Source organism: Oncorhynchus keta, chromosome 22 (assembly GCF_023373465.1).
Source record: "Oncorhynchus keta strain PuntledgeMale-10-30-2019 chromosome 22, Oket_V2, whole genome shotgun sequence".
Taxonomy (NCBI): Eukaryota; Metazoa; Chordata; class Actinopteri; order Salmoniformes; family Salmonidae; genus Oncorhynchus; species Oncorhynchus keta.
In genome coordinates, this window is record NC_068442.1 from 58,154,305 (window position 1) to 58,177,722 (window position 23,418).

Below are 23,418 nucleotides of genomic sequence, written 5' to 3' on the forward strand. Positions count from 1 at the left end.
AACATCAAGGCGGTGGCCCGTTCCTGTAGGTTCATGCTCTACAACATCCGCAGAGTACGACCCTGCCTCACACAGGAAGCGGCGCAGGTCCTAATCCAGGCACTTGTCATCTCCCGTCTGGATTACTGCAACTCGCTGTTGGCTGGGCTCCTGCCTGTGCCATTAAACCCCTACAACTCATCCAGAACGCCGCAGCCCGTCTGGTGTTCAACCTTCCCAAGTTCTCTCACGTCACCCCGCTCCTCCGCTCTCTCCACTGGCTTCCAGTTGAAGCTCGCATCCGCTACAAGACCATGGTGCTTGCCTACGGAGCTGTGAGGGGAACGGCACCTCAGTACCTCCAGGCTCTGATCAGGCCCTACACCCAAACAAGGGCACTGCGTTTATCCACCTCTGGGCTGCTCGCCTCCCTACCACTGAGGAAGTACAGTTCCCGCTCAGCCCAGTCAAAACTGTTCGCTGCTCTGGCTCCCCAATGGTGGAACACACTCCCTCACGACGCCAGGACAGCGGAGTCAATCACCACCTTCCGGAGACACCTGAAACCCCACCTCTTTAAGGAATACCTAGGATAGGATAAAGTAATCCTTCTCACCCCCCTAAAAGATTTAGATGCACTATTGTAAAGTGGCTGTTCCACTGGATGTCATAAGGTGAATGCACCAATTTGTAAGTCGCTCTGGATAAGAGCGTCTGCTAAATGACTTAAATGTAAATGTACCTGTAATGTATCTGTAATGTATCTGTAATGTCATGTATCTGTAATGTCATGTATCTGTAATATAATGTATCTGTAATATAATGTATCTGTAATATAATGTATCTGTAATATAATGTATCTGTAATGTAATGTATCTGTGATGTATCTGTAATGTATCTGTAATGTCATGTATCTGTCATGTATCTGTAATGTAATGTATCTGTCATGTATCTGTCATGTATCTGTCATGTATCTGTCATGTAATGTATCTGTCATGTATCTGTAATGTAATGTATCTGTAATGTACCTGTAATGTATCTGTAATGTATCTGTAATGTATCTAATGTATCTGTGATGTATCTGTAATGTATCCGTAATGTATCCGTAATGTATCTGTAATGTATCTGTAATGTACCTGTGATGTAATGTATCTGTAATGTACCTGTAATGTATCCGTAATGTATCTGTAATGTATCTGTAATGTATCTGTAATGTATCTGTAATGTATCTGTAATGTATCCGTAATGTATCCGTAATGTATCTGTAATGTATCTGTCATGTATCTGTAATGTAATGTATCTGTAATGTACCTGTAATGTATCTGTAATGTATCTAATGTATCTGTGATGTATCTGTAATGTATCCGTAATGTATCCGTAATGTATCCGTAATGTACCTGTGATGTAATGTATCTGTAATGTATCTGTAATGTATCTGTAATGTATCTGTAATGTATCTGTAATGTATCTGTAATGTATCCGTAATGTATCCGTAATGTAATGTATCCGTAATGTATCCGTAATGTAATGTATCTGTAATGTAATGTATCCGTAATGTACCTGTGATGTAATGTATCTGTAATGTATCCGTAATGTACCTGTGATGTAATGTATCTGTAATGTAATGTATCTGTAATGTATCTGTAATGTATCCGTAATGTACCTGTGATGTAATGTATCTGTAATGTAATGTATCTGTAATGTATCCGTAATGTACCTGTGATGTAATGTATCTGTAATGTAATGTATCTGTAATGTATCCGTAATGTACCTGTGATGTAATGTATCTGTAATGTAATGTATCTGTAATGTATCTGTAATGTATCCGTAATGTACCTGTGATGTAATGTATCTGTAATGTAATGTATCTGTAATGTATCCGTAATGTACCTGTGATGTAATGTATCTGTAATGTAATGTATCTGTAATGTATCCGTAATGTACCTGTGATGTAATGTATCTGTAATGTAATGTATCTGTAATGTATCCGTAATGTACCTGTGATGTAATGTATCTGTAATGCCATGTATCTGTAATGTATCCGTAATGTACCTGTGATGTAATGTATCTGTAATGTATCCGTAATGTAATGTATCTGTAATGTATCCGTAATGTATCTGTAATGTATCCGTAATGTAATGTATCCGTAATGTAATGTATCTGTAATGTATCCGTAATGTATCCGTAATGTAATGTATCTGTAATGTATCTGTAATGTATCCGTAATGTATCCGTAATGTACCCGTAATGTACCTGTAATGTATCCGTAATGTATCCGTAATGTATCTGTAATGTATCTGTAATGTATCCGTAATGTATCCGTAATGTATCCGTAATGTATCTGTAATGTATCTGTAATGTATCTGTAATGTATCTGTAATGTATCTGTAATGTATCCGTAATGTATCCGTAATGTATCTGTAATGTATCCGTAATGTACCTATGATGTAATGTATCTGTAATGTATCTGTAATGTAATGTATCTGTAATGTCATGTATCTGTAATGTATCCGTAATGTATCTGTAATGTATCTGTAATGTATCCGTAATGTATCTGTAATGTATCTGTAATGTAATGTATCTGTAATGTAATGTATCCGTAATGTATCTGTAATGTATCCGTAATGTATCTGTAATGTAATGTATCTGTAATGTATCCGTAATGTACCTGTGATGTAATGTATCTGTAATGTATCCGTAATGTATCTGTAATGTATCTGTAATGTATCTGTAATGTATCCGTAATGTACCTGTGATGTAATGTATCTGTAATGTATCCGTAATGTATCTGTAATGTATCTGTAATGTATCTGTAATGTATCCGTAATGTATCTGTAATGTAATGTATCTGTAATGTATCCGTAATGTACCTGTGATGTAATGTATCTGTAATGTATCTGTAATGTATCCGTAATGTATCTGTAATGTATCTGTAATGTATCCGTAATGTACCTGTAATGTATCTGTAATGTATCTGTAATGTATCTGTAATATAATGTATCTGTAATGTATCTGTAATATAATGTATCTGTAATGTATCTGTCATGTATTTGTAATGTACCTGTGATGTAATGTATCTGTAATGTATCTGTAATGTAATGTATCTGTAATGTATCTGTAATGTACCTGTGATGTAATGTATCTATAATGTATCCGTAATGTACCTGTGATGTATCTGTAATGTAATGTATCTGTAATGTATCTGTAATGTACCTGTGATGTATCTGTAATGTAATGTATCTGTCATGTATCTGTAATATAATGTATCTGTAATATAATGTATCTGTAATGTAATGTATCTGTAATGTAATGTATCTATAATGTATCCGTAATGTACCTGTGATGTATCTGTAATGTAATGTATCTGTAATGTATCTGTAATGTATCTGTAATGTAATGTATCTGTCATGTATCTGCCATATATCTGTGATGTAATGTATCCGTAATGTATCCGTAATGTACCTGTGATGTAATGTATCTGTAATGTAATGTATCTGTCATGTATCTGTCATATATCTGTGATGTAATGTATCCGTAATGTATCCGTAATGTATCTGTAATGTAATGTACCTGTAATGTATGGTATCTAATATACCTGTAATGTACCTGTAATGTATGGTATCTAATATACCTGTAATGTACCTGTAATGTATGGTATCTAATATACCTGTAATGTATCTGTAATATAATGTATCTGTAATGTAAGGTATATGTAATGTCATGTATCTGTAATGTAAAATGTATCTGTAATATCATGTATCTGTAATATAATGTATCTGTGATGTAATGTATCTGTGATGTAATGTATCTGTAATGTAATGTATCTAATATACCTGTAATGTATGGTATCTAATATACCTGTAATGTATCTGTAATGTATCTGCAATATACCTGTAATGTAATGTATCTGTAATGTAATGTAATGTATCTGTAATGTATCTGTAATGTAATGTAATGTATCTGTGATGTAATGTATCTGTAATGTATCTGTGATGTAATGTATCTGTAATATAATGTATCTGTAATGTATCTGTAATATAATGTATCTGTAATGTATCTGTAATATAATGTATCTGTAATGTATCTGTAATGTAATGTATCTGTAATGTAATGTATCTGTAATATAATGTATCTGTAATGTATCTGTAATATAATGTATCTGTAATATAATGTATCTGTAATGTAATGTATCTGTAATGTAATGTATCTGTAATGTAATGTATCTAATATACCTGTAATGTATCTGTGATGTAATGTATCTGTAATGTAATGTATCTGTAATGTAATGTATCTAATATACCTGTAATGTATCTGTGATGTAATGTATCTGTAATATAATGTATCTGTAATGTATCTGTAATGTATCCGCAATATACCTGTAATGTAATGTATCTGTAATGTAATGTATCTGTAATATACCTGTAATGTAATGTATCTGTAATGTAATGTATCTGTAATATACCTGTGATGTAATGTATCTGTAATATAATGTATATGTAATGTATCTGTAATGTATCCGCAATATACCTGTAATGTAATGTATCTGTAATGTAATGTATCTGTAATATACCTGTAATGTAATGTATCTGTAATATATCTGTAATGTAAGGTATATGTAATATACCTGTAATGTAATATATCTGTAATGTAATGTATCTGTAATGTAATGTATCTGTAATGTAATGTATCTGTAATGTAATGTATCTGTAATATATCTGTAATGTAATATACCTGTAATGTAATGTATCTGTAATATATCTGTAATGTAATGTATCTGTAATGTAATGTATCTGTAATGTAATGTATCTGTAATGTAATGTATCTGTAATATATCTGTAATGTAATATACCTGTAATGTAATGTATCTGTAATATATCTGTAATGTAATGTATCTGTAATGTAATGTATCTGTAATGTATCCGCAATATACCTGTAATGTAATGTATCTGTAATGTAATGTATCTGTAATATACCTGTAATGTAATGTATCTGTAATATATCTGTAATGTAAGGTATATGTAATATACCTGTAATGTAATGTATCTGTAATATATCTGTAATGTAATGTATCTGTAATGTAATGTATCTGTAATGTATCCGCAATATACCTGTAATGTAATGTATCTGTAATGTAATGTATCTGTAATATACCTGTAATGTAATGTATCTGTAATATATCTGTAATGTAATGTATCTGTAATGTATCTGTAATGTAATGTATCTGTAATGTAATGTATCTGTAATGTAATGTATCTGTAATGTATGTATCTGTAATATACCTGTAATGTAATGTATCTGTAATGTAATGTATCTGTAATATATCTGTAATGTAATGTATCTGTAATATAATATCTGTAATGTAAGGTATATGTAATGTAATGTATCTGTAATATATCTGTAATATATCTGTAATGTAAGGTATCTGTAATGTAAGGTATCTGTAATGTAATGTATCTGTAATGTAAGGTATCTGTAATGTAATGTATCTGTAATGTAAGGTATCTGTAATGTATCCGTATCTGTAATGTAATGTATCTGTAATGTATATATGTAATGTAATATATCTGTATCTGTAATATATCTGTAATGTAAGGTATATGTAATGTAATGTATCTGTAATGTATCTGTAATGTAAGGTATATGTAATGTAATGTATCTAATATACCTGTAATGTATCTGTAATGTCATGTATCTGTAATGTAATGTATCTGTAATATACCTGTAATGTAATGTATCTGTAATATATATGTAATGTAAGGTATATGTAATGTAATGTATCTGTAATATATCTGTAATATATCTGTAATGTAAGGTATCTGTAATGTAAGGTATCTGTAATGTAAGGTATCTGTAATGTAAGGTATCTGTAATGTAAGGTATCTGTAATGTAAGGTATCTGTAATGTAAGGTATCTGTAATGTAAGGTATATGTAATGTAATATATCTGTAATGTAAGGTATCTGTAATGTAAGGTATATGTAATGTAATGTATCTGTAATGTATCTGTAATGTAAGGTATATGTAATGTAATGTATCTAATATACCTGTAATGTATCTGTAATGTAAGGTATCTAATATACATGTAATGTATCTGTAATGTAATGTATCTAATATACCTGTAATGTAAGGTATCTAATATACCTGTAATGTATCTGTAGTGTAATGTATCTAATGTATCTGTAATGTAAGGTATCTAATATACCTGTAATGTATCTGTAATGTAATGTATCTAATGTATCTGTAATATATCTGTAATGTAATGTATCTGTAATGTAATGTATCTGTAATGTATCCGCAATATACCTGTAATGTAATGTATCTGTAATGTAATGTATCTGTAATATACCTGTAATGTAATGTATCTGTAATATATCTGTAATGTAAGGTATCTTTAATGTATCTGTAATGTAATGTATCTGTAATGTAATGTATCTGTAATGTAATGTATCTGTAATGTATCCGCAATATACCTGTAATGTAATGTATCTGTAATGTAATGTATCTGTAATATACCTGTAATGTAATGTATCTGTAATATATATGTAATGTAAGGTATATGTAATGTAATGTATCTGTAATATATCTGTAATATATCTGTAATGTAAGGTATATGTAATGTAATGTATCTAATATACCTGTAATGTATCTGTAATGTAAGGTATCTAATATACATGTAATGTATCTGTAATGTAATGTATCTAATATACCTGTAATGTAAGGTATCTAATATACCTGTAATGTATCTGTAGTGTAATGTATCTAATGTATCTGTAATGTAAGGTATCTAATATACCTGTAATGTATCTGTAATGTAATGTATCTAATGTATCTGTAATATAAGGTATCTAATATACCTGTAATGTATCTGTAGTGTAATGTATCTGTAATGTAAGGTATCTAATATACCTGTAATGTATCTGTAATGTATCTGTAGTGTAATGTATATGTAATGTGTGTAATGTATCTGTAGTGTAATGTATCTAATATACCTGTAATGTATCTGTAGTGTAATGTATATGTAATGTGTGTAATGTATCTGTAGTGTAATGTATATGTAATGTGTGTAATGTATCTGTAATGTATATTGTTAGGTTCACATTTTTCAGAGTAAATAACTCACGGACACTAGAGAAGCTTAACCAAGTTGTATTCTTCCCAAAGGGTCGACACAGCTGTATTCAGACAAATAAACATGTCACACAAGCGCTGATATTTAACCCTTTCTCCTAGGCTGAGTCTCCTCCTCTACAACCAAACAGCCAATGCATCCCTGTTGCTAGACAGAACCTTAGTGAGATCTGTTCTTCCTCACTTCATCTGACCTGACCTCTACCCCAAAGTGCTCACTCCTCCCCAACTCAAGGCTGTCATGGTTATTGATACCAGACTGTGCATCCCTGTTGCTAGACAGAACCTTAGACAGAACCTGTAGCTGTAAACAGACTGTGATCTGTAGCTGTAAACAGACTGATCTGTAGCTGTAAACAGACTGTGAACTGTAGCTGTAAACAGACTGTGAACTGTAGCTGTAAACAGACTGTGAACTGTAGCTGTAAACAGACTGTGATCTGTAGCTGTAAACAGACTGTGAACTGTAGCTGTAAACAGACTGTGATCTGTAGCTGTAAACAGACTGTGATCTGTAGCTGTAAACAGACTGTGAACTGTAGCTGTAAACAGACTGTGATCTGTAGCTGTAAACAGACTGTGATCTGTAGCTGTAAACAGACTGTGATCTGTAGCTGTAAACAGACTGAACTGTAGCTGTAAACAGACTGTGATCTGTAGCTGTAAACAGACTGTGATCTGTAGCTGTAAACAGACTGTGATCTGTAGCTGTAAACAGACTGTGATCTGTAGCTGTAAACAGACTGTGAACTGTAGCTGTAAACAGACTGTGATCTGTAGCTGTAAACAGACTGTGATCTGTAGCTGTAAACAGACTGTGATCTGTAGCTGTAAACAGACTGTGATCTGTAGCTGTAAACAGACTGTGATCTGTAGCTGTAAACAGACTGTGATCTGTAGCTGTAAACAGACTGAACTGTAGCTGTAAACAGACTGTGATGGCAATCTGGTGGGCAGCACAGTGCTGTTGCTGCTGTTCTTGTAGGCGATGATTACTGAGAACATTCAGCACACTATCTTATCCCTGACTACTGCATCCTATTACAGACTACTGCATCCTACTACTGACTACTGCATCCTACAGCTAACTACTGCATCCTACCGCTTACTACTGCATCATACCGCTAACTACTGCATCCTACCACTGACTACTGCATCCTACTACTGACTACTGCATCCTACCCCTAATTACTGCATCCTACTGCTAACTACTGCATCCTACCGCTTACTACTGCATCCTACCGCTAACTACTGCATCCTACCGCTGACTACTGCATCTTACCGCTATCTACTGCATCCTACCGCTTACTACTGCATCCTACCGCTTACTACTGCATCCTACCGCTAACTACTGCATCCTACCGCTAACTACTGCATCCTACCGCTAACTACTGCATCCTACCACTGACTACTGCATCCTACTGCTAACTACTGCATCCTACCACTGACTACTGCATCTTATTACTGACTACTGCATCCTACTGCTAACTACTGCATCCTACCACTGACTACTGCATCCTTCTACTGACTACTGCATCCTTCTACTGACTACTGCATCTTATTACTGACTACTGTATCCTACTGCTAACTACTGCATCCTACCACTGACTACTGCATCCTTCTACTGACTACTGCATCCTTCTACTGACTACTGCATCTTATTACTGACTACTGTATCCTACTGCTAACTACTGCATCCTACCGCTTACTACTGCATCCTTCTACTGACTACTGCATCCTACCACTGACTACTGCATCCTACAGCTAACTACTGCATCCTACCGCTTACTACTGCATCCTTCTACTGACTACAGCATCCTTCTTCTGACTACTGCATCCTACTCCTGACTACTGCATCCTACCGCCTACTACTGCATCCTTCTACTGACTACAGCATCCTTCTACTGACTACTGCATCCTTCTACTGACTACAGCATCCTACTCCTGACTACTGCATCCTACCGCTTACTACTGCATCCTTCTACTGACTACTGCATCCTTCTACTGACTACTGCATCCTACCACTGACTACTGCATCCTACTGCTAACTACTGCATCATTCTACTGACTACAGCATCCTTCTTCTGACTACTGCATCCTATTACTGACTACTGTATCCTACCGCTAACTACTGCATCCTACCCCTAACTACTGCATCCTACTCCTGACTACTGCATCCTACCCCTAACTACTGCATCCTTCTACTGACTACAGCATCCTACTACTGACTACTGCATCCTTCTACTGACTACTGCATCCTACCGCTGACTACTGCATCCTACCGCTGACTACTGCATCCTACCACTGACTGCTTAAACAATGTCTTACTAATCATCTATCCGCAAATGACCTTTTATGAAACATTTGATCTCATAGACAAAATGTTGGAGTATAGTGCCATGTTAAAATATTTAGCTTCACTATCCAAATAAGTGTGGATATATTCAGTGACATAACATGTAATAGTGACATCACAGGTCTCTTCTAACTGCTCCTCAGCCGTAGTGGTGTTGTCGGAGCTCCTCTCCTCTCTATTGGGCCTAACCTGTCCTCTGAGACTGGAGATCCTTCACTTTCATTTCATCAGGTGGACAGGGAGAAAAACACCACCATGTCCAAGGAGCTTTTTGGGCAAAACATCTCTCCTTAGTGACTCACATAGGCAGCTCAATTAAAACCAATGAAGTTGGAGCTTTTCATTTCCCTGAATATTATTAATATAGAGTGTGAAGCTGGTCTATTTCAGTCTGATGTTGATGATTATCATGATGACTCACACTGCATACTAGTGAGGACTGAGAGGGGAGCTTGTTGAAGACATGTTGACACTGTGTGTGTGGGGGTGTGTGTGCAGAACCTGCTGCTGTTGAGTCCTACAGAGCGGTTTCTAACGGAGCAGAGTTTGGACCACCATGCCTTCCAGACACCGCGACCGGTGGAGCGACCTGGACCTCCTACACCAACACCAGTCCGCTCCTCTAAGAGGAAGCCTCATCACACGGACAACAGCGCCCCCACCAGGTAGCCAACAGTATTACACCAGGCAGGGAGCTGGGAAAGGAACAGTATAGTATATGCTACTATGCCATTCTCAATATGTTGGGGGACATTCACTTCTCTGCCATTCTCAATATGTTGGGGAACATTTACTATGCCATTCTCAATATGTGGGGGACATTCAATTCTCTGCCATTCTCAATATGTTGGGGAACATTCACTACTCTGCCATTCTCAATATGTTGGGGAACATTCACTACTCTGCCATTCTCAATATGTTGGGAACATTTACTATACCATTCTCAATATGTTGGGAACATTTACTATACCATTCTCAATATGTTGGGAACATTTACTATGCCATTCTCAATATGTTGGGGAACATTCACTACTCTGCCATTCTCAATATGTTGGGGAACATTCACTACTCTGCCATTCTCAATATGTTGGGGAACATTCACTACTCTGCCATTCTCAATATGTTGGGGAACATTCACTACTCTGCCATTCTCAATATGTTGGGAACATTCACTACTCTGCCATTCTCAATATGTTGGGAACATTTACTATACCATTCTCAATATGTTGGGAACATTTACTACTCTGCCATTCTCAATATGTTGGGAACATTTACTATACCATTCTCAATATGTGGGGGACATTCACTTCTCTGCCATTCTCAATATGTTGGGAACATTTACTATACCATTCTCAATATGTGGGGGACATTCACTTCTCTGCCATTCTCAATATGTTGGGAACATTTACTATACTATTCTCAATATGTAGGGGACATTCACTTCTCTGCCATTCTCAATATGTTGGGAACATTTACTATACCATTCTCAATATGTGGGGGACATTCACTTCTCTGCCATTCTCAATATGTTGGGGAACATTCACTACTCTGCCATTCTCAATATGTTGGGAACATTTACTATACCATTCTCAATATGTTGGGGAACATTCACTTCTCTGCCATTCTCAATATGTTGGGGAACATTCACTACTCTGCCATTCTCAATATGTTGGGGAACATTCACTACTTTGCCATTCTTAATATGTTGGGGAACATTCACTACTCTGCCATTCTCAATATGTTGGGAACATTTACTACTCTGCCATTCTCAATATGTTGGGAACATCAATGATTTGTCATATCTAGCTGAATAGAAGGAAACAAATATGAATATAAAAGCCCTCTCTATTTCTCTCCTGGTCAGGAGTCATGGTGTTAAGGGTTCAGACCACCACCGCTCAGCTAGTAGAGACTGTTCCAGCCTGCCCCGTCACGAAGACCTCCAACCTAGCAATCACCCTAGCAACGACAGCTTCCTGAATGGCAACAGCTTGAGCCCCACCCTCCGCCCCAAGACCTATGCCCCGGCCCCCCAGCTCCTGAATCGCTCAGCCTCCTGCTCCAAGGACCTAGCCAACAACAACCTGCCCCACCTCCTCAGCCCCAAAGAGACCAAGAACAACCTACCCCACCTCCTCAGCCCCAAAGAGACCAGGAGCAAAGACTTTGACTTCACCTCCGGAGCCAAGGCCACAGATGGGCCGGGAGCCAAGTACCTCAAGTCCAACAGCCGCTCTCAGCAGAACCGCCATAGCTTCGTAGAGGGAAAGACCAGCACCCTGATGTCTGGAGACAAACACAGAGCCAGAGACCGAGACCGCCACAGCTACATGGGGGAGCATGGGTCCTCTAAGTCTGCAGGAGGGTTAGGGTTAGCAGGAGGCTCCTATATAAACCTTTCTAAGAGCCACGGGGCCCTCAACAACGCCAAGTCAGTAGGGAACCTTAGCGACCCACGTATCCATGGTGACGATCCTCCATCACGCTACTTCCCTACTTCCTGTCTTGACCTCAACGCTCCTGGCAGCCCGGCGACCGGTCATCATCGTCACAGCCCTGCAGGCCGGCGCTCGGAGAGAGAGAGCAATACACTAGACTCCTCATCCCGACGCACCTCCTCACGACACAAGAGCTCTGAGGAGGCCAAGTCCCCTGAGGGAGGAGACCCGGGAGGGGGAGGAGGTGGAAGCCATGGTCACTCCCTATCCACCCCTCATGAGGCCTTCCCCTACGGCCTGGGCTACACATCCCCCTTCTCCTCCCAGCATAGACCTCACCGCCACTCCATGTACGTGCGGCGGGAGCGTCAGAGGACCCACGGGGGGGGTAGTGAGGGGGGGCTGGCGGTGGGACAGGGGATGTCCACCAGAGCCTCCAGCCTCCAGCTCCTCTCCCCCCAGCTGCAGCACCGCACCCTGCCCAGGCACTCTGGAGGATCTTCTACAGAGGACATCACCAGGGTCAGTCCAATACTCAACACCTAGCTACACCTAACACTAACTATACCAGTCACCTAACCCTTACCCTGCCACAACACACTGGGGGGGTCAGCAGGGAGGACGACATCACCAGGGTCAGTCCAATACCAAACACCCAAACACACTACCAGACTCCTATAGCACTGTCGCTTGTTGGTGTTCCTGTTGCAGTGTTGTCTAAGCTGATATTGTACATTTAAGTGAAATATCAGCTTTTGTCTGAAGCAGAAAAAGACAGGAATTTCAAAAGCTCATTTGACCTGTGCACTGACAAAGCTTTTCAGCACAACCCCCCAGAGTCAATTGATGCACCGGTGCGTCAATCTAAGTTACATCGCATACAAATCTGTCAGTTTAAGTAAGAGAGATCTGTTTAGCATTGGATGCGTTTCAATCCTCCGATGTCGCAGTTCCGCATCTGCGGTGAAAGGTGGCAGAGTTAAAGCAGTGTTTGTACGAAAACGTCTGTAGCGTACGAACGGTTTGCCCTACCAATTATTGACCACTATATGGAAAGGGGAGACTCTCACGATGCTGTTCCCTGTTTTGCTTTATGACCTGAAGGTAACCGACTGGCCGGTTTTAAAAAAGGAATGGAAGAATAAAGAGCTTAAATATTTATTTAAAAAATATATATATTTTTTTATATCTCCTAGATTTAGGACAGACACTTCAGAACCTTGTCTCTTATGACTCTAAAGAAATAATCAGCTTGACTACTGCTAGAGTACTGTGGCTTTACTGATCTACTGCTAGAGTACTGTGGCTTTACTGATCTACTGCTAGAGTACTGTGGCTTTACTGATCTACTGCTAGAGTACTGTGGCTTTACTGATCTACTGCTAGAGTACTGTGGCTTTACTGATCTACTGCTAGAGTACTGTGGCGTTACTGATCTACTGCTAGAGTACTGTGGCGTTACTGATCTACTGCTAGAGTACTGTGGCTTTACTGATCTACTGCTAGAGTACTGTGGCTTTACTGATCTACTGCTAGAGTACTGTGGCGTTACTGATCTACTGCTAGAGTACTGTGGCGTTACTGATCTACTGCTAGAGTACTGTGGCTTTACTGATCTACTGCTAGAGTACTGTGGCTTTACTGATCTACTGCTAGAGTACTGTGGCTTTACTGATCTACTGCTAGAGTACTGTGGCTTTACTGATCTACTGCTAGAGTACTGTGGCTTTACTGATCTGCTGCTAGAGTACTGTGGCTTTACTGATCTGCTGCTAGAGTACTGTGGCGTTACTGATCTACTGCTAGAGTACTGTGGCTTTACTGATCTGCTGCTAGAGTACTGTGGCTTTACTGATCTGCTGCTAGAGTACTGTGGCTTTACTGATCTACTGCTAGAGTACTGTGGCTTTACTGATCTACTGCTAGAGTACTGTGGCTTTACTGATCTACTGCTAGAGTACTGTGGCTTTACTGATCTACTGCTAGAGTACTGTGGCTTTACTGATCTACTGCTAGAGTACTGTGGCTTTACTGATCTACTGCTAGAGTACTGTGGCTTTACTGATCTACTGCTAGAGTACTGTGGCTTTACTGATCTACTGCTAGAGTACTGTGGCTTTACTGATCTACTGCTAGAGTACTGTGGCTTTACTGATCTGCTGCTAGAGTACTGTGGCTTTACTGATCTGCTGCTAGAGTACTGTGGCTTTACTGATCTGCTGCTAGAGTACTGTGGCTTTACTGATCTGCTGCTAGAGTACTGTGGCTTTACTGATCTACTGCTAGAGTACTGTGGCTTTACTGATCTACTGCTAGAGTACTGTGGCTTTACTGATCTACTGCTAGAGTACTGTGGCTTTACTGATCTACTGCTAGAGTACTGTGGCTTTACTGATCTACTGCTAGAGTACTGTGGCTTTACTGATCTACTGCTAGAGTACTGTGGCTTTACTGATCTACTGCTAGAGTACTGTGGCTTTACTGATCTACTGCTAGAGTACTGTGGCTTTACTGATCTACTGTTCTTCAACAACATATGTATTCACATTGGATGGGTTGATTAGGAGTCAAACCTTCTCTCAAACAGTCTAATACATACTCTTTAAAAAGGTTTTCCCCATTAATGTACTTGGTTATGCTACTTGGTTGTGGTTATGCTACCTGGTTGTGGTTATGCTACCTGGTTGTGGTTATGCTGCCTGGTTGTGGTTATGCTACTTGGTTGTGGTTATGCTACCTGGTTGTGGTTATGCTACCTGGTTGTGGTTATGCTACCTGGTTGTGGTTATGCTACCTGGTTGTGGTTATGCTACCTGGTTGTGGTTATGCTACCTGGTTGTGGTTATGCTACCTGGTTGTGGTTATGTTACCTGGTTGTGGTTATGTTACTTGGTTGTGGTTATGTTACTTGGTTGTGGTTATGTTACTTGGTTGTGGTTATGCTACTTGGTTGTGGTTATGCTACTTGGTTGTGGTTATGCTACTTGGTTGTGGTTATGCTACTTGGTTGTGGTTATGTTACTTGGTTGTGATTATGTTACTTGGTTGTGGTTATGTTACTTGGTTGTGGTTATGCTACTTGGTTGTGGTTATGCTACTTGGTTGTGGTTATTCTACTTGGTTGTGGTTATGCTACTTGGTTGTGGTTATTCTACTTGGTTGTGGTTATGCTACTTGGTTGTGGTTATGCTACTTGGTTGTGGTTATGCTACTTGGTTGTGGTTATTCTACTTGGTTGTGGTTATTCTACTTGGTTGTGGTTATGTTACTTGGTTGTGGTTATGCTACTTGGTTGTGGTTATGCTACTTGGTTTTGGTTATGCTACTTGGTTGTGGTTATTCTACTTGGTTGTGGTTATGCTACTTGGTTGTGGTTATTCTACTTGGTTGTGGTTATGCTACTTGGTTGTGGTTATGCTACTTGGTTGTGGTTATGCTACTTGGTTGTGGTTATGCTACTTGGTTGTGGTTATGCTACTTGGTTGTGGTTATGCTACTTGGTTGTGGTTATGCCACTTGGTTGTGGTTATGTTACTTGGTTGTGGTTATGCTACTTGGTTGTGGTTATGTTACTTGGTTGTGGTTATGCTACTTGGTTGTGGTTATGTTACTTGGTTGTGGTTATGCTACTTGGTTGTGGTTATGCTACCTGGTTGTGGTTATGTTACTTGGTTGTGGTTATGCCACTTGGTTGTGGTCATGCTACTTGGTTGTGGTTATGCTACTTGGTTGTGGTTATGCTACTTGGTTGTGGTTATGCCATTTGGTTGTGGTTATGCTATTTGGTTGTGGTTATGCTACTTGGTTGTGGTTATGCTACTTGGTTGTGGTTATGCTACTTGGTTGTGGTTATGCTACTTGGTTGTGGTTATGCTACTTGGTTGTGGTTATGTTACTTGGTTGTGGTTATGTTACTTGGTTGTGGTTATGTTACTTGGTTGTGGTTATGTTACCTGGTTGTGGTTATGTTACTTGGTTGTGGTTATGTTACCTGGTTGTGGTTATGTTACTTGGTTGTGGTTATGTTACTTGGTTGTGGTTATGTTACTTGGTTGTGGTTATGCTACTTGGTTGTGGTTATGCTACTTGGTTGTGTTTTTTCACGTAAGACATCATCCCCTTCCACTCCTTTTATGGGGAGGTTTTCCCCTGACACAGATTAAGTCTAGTACTGGACTAAAAGCAAAATCCATGGAAAAGGACTAGGGTGTAATCTGTGTCCTCAAAACCTCTCCTTAACCTTACATTTGACCTAGCATAATACATAAACCAGATGGAAAATGAACAAGATAGTTGGCAGCTTTTGAACATATTTTGAATCTATACATGGTTTATGTTCCTGTTATAAACAATGGGGTTATGATGGGGTAAGCCAATCACACTATTCTCTTGAGACATTTACAAGTTATAGTATTTTTAAGCTGAAGTGGCAGCAGAGGTTCAAATGTGGTCTGGCAAAATTTGTACGTGTCTTTTCTGGGGCCTGGAGTTTTTCCTCATCTCATGACCAGGTCAGGTAAAACTCTGGGTCCTATTTGTAAGCTATGACAGGGTCCCAGAAAATGGGCCAAACAGGATTTCTACTGGACTGGATATGGTGTAGTTTTTACTGCGGCGTCATGCAGGACCTATAGGTTACCATGCTTCCTCTCTACAGGGCCTATAGGTTACCATGCTTCCTCTCTACAGGGCCTATAGGTTACCATGCTTCCTCTCTACAGGACCTATAGGTTACCATGCTTCCTCTCTACAGGGCCTATAGGTTACCATGCTTCCTCTCTACAGGGCCTATAGGTTACCATGCTTCCTCTCTACAGGGCCTATAGGTTACCATGCTTCCTCTCTATATTCAGATATTAACAGACTATATTATGTTCAGACAGGACCTATAGGTTACCATGCTTCCTCTCTACAGGGCCTATAGGTTACCATGCTTCCTCTCTACAGGACCTATAAGTTACCATGCTTCCTCTCTACAGGGCCTATAGGTTACCATGCTTCCTCTCTATATTCAGATATTAACAGACTATATTGGGTTCAGACGGGACCTATAGGTTACCATGCTTCCTCTCTACAGGACCTATAGGTTACCATGCTTCCTCTCTACAGGACCTATAGGTTACCATGCTTCCTCTCTACAGGACCTATAGGTTACCATGCTTCATCTCTACAGGGCCTATAGGTTACCATGCTTCCTCTCTACAGGGCCTATAGGTTACCATGCTTCCTCTCTACAGGGCCTATAGGTTACCATGCTTCCTCTCTACAGGGCCTATAGGTTACCATGCTTCCTCTCTACAGGGCCTATAGGTTACCATGCTTCCTCTCTACAGGGCCTATAGGTTACCATGCTTCCTCTCTAGAGGGCCTATAGGTTAGCATGCTTCCTCTCTACAGGGCCTATAGGTTACCATGCTTCCTCTCTACAGGACCTATAGGTTACCATGCTTCCTCTCTACAGGGCCTATAGGTTACCATGCTTCCTCTTTACAGGGCCTATAGGTTACCATGCTTCCTCTCTATATTCAGATATTAACAGACTATATTGGGTTCAGACAGGACCTATAGGTTACCATGCTTCCTCTCTACAGGGCCTATAGGTTACCATGCTTCCTCGCTACAGGGCCTATAGTTTACCATGCTTCCTCTCTACAAGGCCTATAGGTTACCATGCTTCCTCTTTACAGGGCCTATAGGTTACCATGCTTCCTCTCTATATTCAGATATTAACAGACTATATTGGGTTCAGACAGGACCTATAGGTTACCATGCTTCCTCTCGACAGGACCTATAGGTTACCATGCTTCCTCTCTACAGGACCTATAGGTTACCATGCTTCCTCTCTACAGGGCCTATAGGTTACCATGCTTCCTCTCTACAGGGCCTATAGGTTACCATTCTTCCTCTCTACAGGGCCTATAGGTTACCATGCTTCCTCTCTATATTCAGATATAAACAGACTATATTAGGTTCAGACAGGACCTATAGGTTACCATGCTTCCTCTCTACAGGGCCTATAGGTTACCATGCTTCCTCTCTACAGGACCTATAAGTTACCATGCTTCCTCTCTACAGGGCCTATAGGTTACCATGCTTCCTCTCTACAGGGCCTATAGGTTACCATGCTTCCTCTCTACAGGGCCTATAGGTTAGCATGCTTCCTCTCTACAGGGCCTATAGGTTAGCATGCTTCCTCTCTACAGGGCCTATAGGTTAGCATGCTTCCTCTCTACAGGGCCTATAGGTTAGCATGCTTCCTCTCTACAGGGCCTATAGGTTAGCATGCTTCCTCTCTACAGGACCTATAGGTTACCATGCTTCCTCTCTACAGGGCATATAGGTTACCATGCTTCCTCTTTACAGGGCCTATAGGTTACCATGCTTCCTCTCTATATTCAGATATTAACAGACTATATTGGGTTCAGACAGGACCTATAGGTTACCATGCTTCCTCTCTACAGGGCCTATAGGTTACCATTCTTCCTCTCTACAGGGCCTATATGTTACCATGCTTCCTCTCTATATTCAGATATTAACAGACTATATTATGTTCAGACAGGACCTATAGGTTACCATGCTTCCTCTCTACAGGGCCTATAGGTTACCATGCTTCCTCTCTACAGGACCTATAAGTTACCATGCTTCCTCTCTACAGGGCCTATAGGTTACCATGTTTCCTCTCTATATTCAGATATTAACAGACTATATTGGGTTCAGACAGGACCTATAGGTTACCATGCTTCCTCTCTACAGGACCTATAGGTTACCATGCTTCCTCTCTACAGGACCTATAGGTTACCATGCTTCATCTCTACAGGGCCTATAGGTTACCATGCTTCCTCTCTACAGGGCCTATAGGTTACCATGCTTCCTCTCTACAGGGCCTATAGGTTACCATGCTTCCTCTCTACAGGGCCTATAGGTTACTATGCTTCCTCTCTACAGGGCCTATAGGTTACCATGCTTCCTCTCTACAGGGCCTATAGGTTAGCATGCTTCCTCTCTACAGGGCCTATAGGTTAGCATGCTTCCTCTCTACAGGGCCTATAGGTTACCATGCTTCCTCTCTACAGGACCTATAGGTTACCATGCTTCCTCTCTACAGGGCCTATAGGTTACCATGCTTCCTCTTTACAGGGCCTATAGGTTACCATGCTTCCTCTCTATATTCAGATATTAACAGACTATATTGAGTTCAGACAGGACCTATAGGTTACCATGCTTCCTCTCTACAGGGCCTATAGGTTACCATGCTTCCTCTCTACAGGGCCTATAGTTTACCATCTTTCCTCTCTACAAGGCCTATAGGTTACCATGCTTCCTCTCTATATTCAGATATTAACAGACTATATTGGGTTCAGACAGGACCTATAGGTTACCATGCTTCCTCTCGACAGGACCTATAGGTTACCATGCTTCCTCTCTACAGGACCTATAGGTTACCATGCTTCCTCTCTACAGGGCCTATAGGTTACCATGCTTCCTCTCTACAGGGCCTATAGGTTACCATTCTTCCTCTCTACAGGGCCTATAGGTTACCATGCTTCCTCTCTATATTCAGATATTAACAGACTATATTAGGTTCAGACAGGACCTATAGGTTACCATGCTTCCTCTCTACAGGGCCTATAGGTTACCATGCTTCCTCTCTACAGGACCTATAAGTTACCATGCTTCCTCTCTACAGGGCCTATAGGTTACCATGCTTCCTCTATAGGGCCTATAGGTTACCATGCTTCCTCTCTACAGGGCCTATAGGTTACCATGCTTCCTCTCTACAGGGCCTATAGGTTAGCATGCTTCCTCTCTACAGGGCCTATAGGTTAGCATGCTTCCTCTCTACAGGGCCTATAGGTTAGCATGCTTCCTCTTTACAGGGCCTATAGGTTACCATGCTTCCTCTCTATATTCAGATATTAACAGACTATATTGGGTTCAGACAGGACCTATAGGTTACCATGCTTCCTCTCTACAGGGCCTATAGGTTACCATACTTCCTCTCTACAGGGCCTATAGTTTACCATGCTTCCTCTCTACAAGGCCTATAGGTTACCATGCTTCCTCTCTACAGGGCCTATAGGTTAGCATGCTTCCTCTCTACAGTGCCTATAGGTTACCATGCTTCCTCTCTACAGGACCTATAGGTTACCATGCTTCCTCTCTACAGGGCCTATAGGTTACCATGCTTCCTCTCTACAGGACCTATAGGTTACCATGCTTCCTCTCTACAGGGCCTATAGGTTACCATGCTTCCTCTCTACAGGACCTATAGGTTACCATGCTTCCTCTCTACAGGGCCTATAGGTTACCATGCTTCCTCTCTACAGGACCTATAGTTTAGCATGCTTCCTCTCTACCGGGCCTATAGGTTAGCATGCTTCCTCTCTACAGGGCCTATAGGTTACCATGCTTCCTCTCTATATTCAGATATTAACAGACTATATTGGGTTCAGACAGGACCTATAGGTTACCATACTTCCTCTCTACAGGGCCTATAGGTTACCATGCTTCCTCTCTACAGGGCCTATAGTTTACCATGCTTCCTCTCTACAAGGCCTATAGGTTACCATGCTTCCTCTTTACAGGGCCTATAGGTTACCATGCTTCCTCTCTATATTCAGATATTAACAGACTATATTGGGTTCAGACAGGACCTATAGGTTACCATACTTCCTCTCTACAGGGCCTATAGGTTACCATGCTTCCTCTCTACAGGACCTATAGGTTACCATGCTTCATCTCTACAGGGCCTATAGGTTACCATGCTTCCTCTCTACAGGGCCTATAGGTTACCATGCATCCTCTCTACAGGGCCTATAGGTTACCATGCTTCCTCTCTACAGGGCCTATAGGTTACCATGCTTCCTCTCTACAGGGCCTATAGGTTACCATGCTTCCTCTCTACAGGGCCTATAGTTTAGCATGCTTCCTCTCTACAGGGCCTATAGGTTAGCATGCTTCCTCTCTACAGGGCCTATAGGTTACCATGCTTCCTCTCTACAGGGCCTATAGGTTACCATGCTTCCTCTCTACAGGACCTATAGGTTACCATGCTTCCTCTCTACAGGGCCTATAGGTTACCATGCTTCCTCTCTACAGGGCCTATAGTTTAGCATGCTTCCTCTCTACAGGGCCTATAGGTTACCATGCTTCCTCTCTACAGGGCCTATAGGTTACCATGCTTCCTCTCTACAGGGCCTATAGGTTAGCATGCTTCCTCTCTACAGGGCCTATAGGTTACCATGCTTCCTCTCTACAGGGCCTATAGGTTACCATGCTTCCTCTCTACATGGCCTATAGGTTACCATGCTTCCTCTCTATATTCAGATATTAACAGACTATATTGGGTTCAGACAGGACCTATAGGTTACCATGCTTCCTCTCTACAGGACCTATAGGTTACCATGCTTCCTCTCTACAGGGCCTATAGGTTACCATGCTTCCTCTCTACAGGACCTATAGGTTACCATGCTTCCTCTCTACAGGGCCTATAGGTTACCATGCTTCCTCTCTACAGGGCCTATAGGTTACCATGCTTCCTCTCTACAGGGCCTATAGGTTACCATGCTTTCTCTCTACAGGGCCTATAGGTTACCATGCTTCCTCTCTACAGGACCTATAGGTTACCATGCTTCCTCTCTACAGGGCCTATAGGTTACCATGCTTCCTCTCTACAGGGCCTATAGGTTACCATGCTTCCTCTCTACAGGACCTATAGGTTACCATGCTTCCTCTCTACAGGGCCTATAGGTTACCATGCTTCCTCTCTACAGGACCTATAGGTTACCATGCTTCCTCTCTACAGGGCCTATAGGTTACCATGCTTCCTCTCTACAGGGCCTATAGGTTACCATGCTTCCTCTCTACAGGACCTATAGGTTACCATGCTTCCTCTCTACAGGGCCTATAGGTTACCATGCTTCCTCTCTACAGGACCTATAGGTTACCATGCTTCCTCTCTACAGGGCCTATAGGTTACCATGCTTCCTCTCTACAGGACCTATAGGTTACCATGCTTCCTCTCTATATTCAGATATTAACAGGCTGTATTTATAATAAATAAATACAACTAATTTGGTCGATGCTTATTGCCTATTAAACACATGTACAAGCTTGTATTAATACGCATCTGTGAATTGAAAATGTTGTTTTTTTTCATATCCCAAACACCCTCGAAGAGTGTGGTCACAGCCAGGGTCTGCCGTTAGTAACGGCAACGCTGGAGCAATCAGGGTGAAGTGCCTTGCTCAAGTGCACATCGCCAGATTCTTCACCTTGTCGGCTCATGGACCTTTCGGTTACTGGCCCAAAGCTCTAACCGCTTCCTCCGGCCACCTTTGGTTATTATGAAGCTGTTTCCATAGGATTAATTGCATTCATTTTTGTTTTTACATCTAAAAATAGTACACTGCCCATTTAAGAGAACTGCATTCCAAAAGAGATGCCAAAGTGTATCAACAGTAGCCAGCATATTGATAGTATGTTCGCTATTGAATGTATACTTTTGTAAGTCAATAAATCAAATGTATTTATAAAGCCCTTTTTACATCAGCAGATGTCACAAAGTGCTATACAGGAAACCAGCCTAAAACTCCAAACAGCAAGCAATGCAGATGTGAAGCACGTGGCTCGGACAAATTGGTGCAACAGGTCAGTACCTCAGGAGTAAATGCCGGTTGGCTTTTAATAGCCGAGCATTCAGAGGTCGAGACAGCAGGTGCAGCAGAGAGAGAGAGAGTCGATAACAGCAGGTCTGGGACAGGTAGCACATCTAGTGAACAGGTCAGGGTTCCTTTGCCACAGGCAGAACAGTTGAAACTGAAGCAGCAGCACGACCAGCCAGGAGTCATCAGGCCAGGTAGTCTTGAGGCATGGTCCTAGGGCTCAGGTCCTCCGGGAGGGGAGAGAGAGAGAAAGACCGAATTAGAGGGAGCATACTTCAATTCACACAGGACAACAGATAAGGCAGGAGAATTACACCAGATAAAACAGACTGACCCTAGCCCCCTTGCACATAGACTATAGCAGCATAGATACTGACTGCTGAGACGGGGGGGTTGGGAGGACACTGTGGCCCTGTCAAACGATACCCTCGGACAGGGCCAACCAGGCAAGATATAACACCACACACTTTGCAAATGCACAGCCCCCACACCGCTAGATGGATATCAACAGACCACCAACTTACTAGCTTGAGACAAGGCTGAGTATAGCCCACATAGATCTCCTCCACCGCACTAGCCCGAGGGAGTGCAAAACCAGACAGAAAGATCACGTCTGACTCAACCTACTCAAGTGATTCACCCCTCCTAAGGACGGCATGGAAGAGCACCAGTAAGCCAGTGACTCAGTCCCCGTAATAGGGTCAGAGGCAGAGAATCCCAGTGGAGAGAGGGGAGCCGGCCAGGCAGAGACAGCAAGGGCGGTTCGTCGCTCCAGTGACTTTCATTTCACCTTCACACCCCTGGGCCAAACTACACTCAATCATAGGACCTACTGAAGAGATGAGTCTTCAGT

At 41.0% G+C, this 23,418-nt stretch overlaps 2 protein-coding genes across 10 annotated transcripts in view; both read left to right on the plus strand.

Annotated features, from left to right (window-relative positions):
* The window catches only part of LOC118382419 (cyclin-dependent kinase-like 5), a 248,731-nt gene that overhangs the window by 108,638 nt on the left and 116,675 nt on the right, over positions 1-23,418 (plus strand). For all 4 annotated transcript variants that reach the window (XM_052475786.1, XM_052475787.1, XM_052475788.1 and 1 more), the window contains exons 10-11: positions 9,962-10,128; positions 11,328-12,423. In XM_052475786.1, coding sequence (XP_052331746.1) covers positions 9,962-10,128; positions 11,328-12,423 — 1,263 coding nt within the window. The remainder of the gene's footprint in view (positions 1-9,961; positions 10,129-11,327; positions 12,424-23,418) is intronic.
* Positions 14,338-22,404, plus strand: LOC127910804 (uncharacterized). Of its 6 annotated transcripts, XM_052475790.1 has the most exons (3): positions 14,338-16,631; positions 21,556-21,683; positions 21,716-22,404. In XM_052475790.1, the coding sequence occupies exon 1, from the start codon at positions 14,575-14,577 to the stop codon at positions 16,105-16,107; it is 1,533 nt and encodes a 510-aa protein (XP_052331750.1). In that variant the 5' UTR covers positions 14,338-14,574; the 3' UTR covers positions 16,108-16,631; positions 21,556-21,683; positions 21,716-22,404. The 6 variants fall into 6 exon arrangements, 4 of the variants coding, with proteins under 4 accessions (XP_052331750.1, XP_052331753.1, XP_052331751.1 ...); XM_052475793.1 differs by having other exon boundaries at positions 21,556-22,404; XM_052475791.1 differs by lacking the exon at positions 21,556-21,683.

What these genes read in the sequence shown, in the direction of transcription:
- LOC127910804 (XM_052475790.1), top strand. Translation starts at nt 14,575, where the DNA reads ATGCTACCTGGTTGTGGTTATGCTGCCTGGTTGTGGTTATGCTACTTG.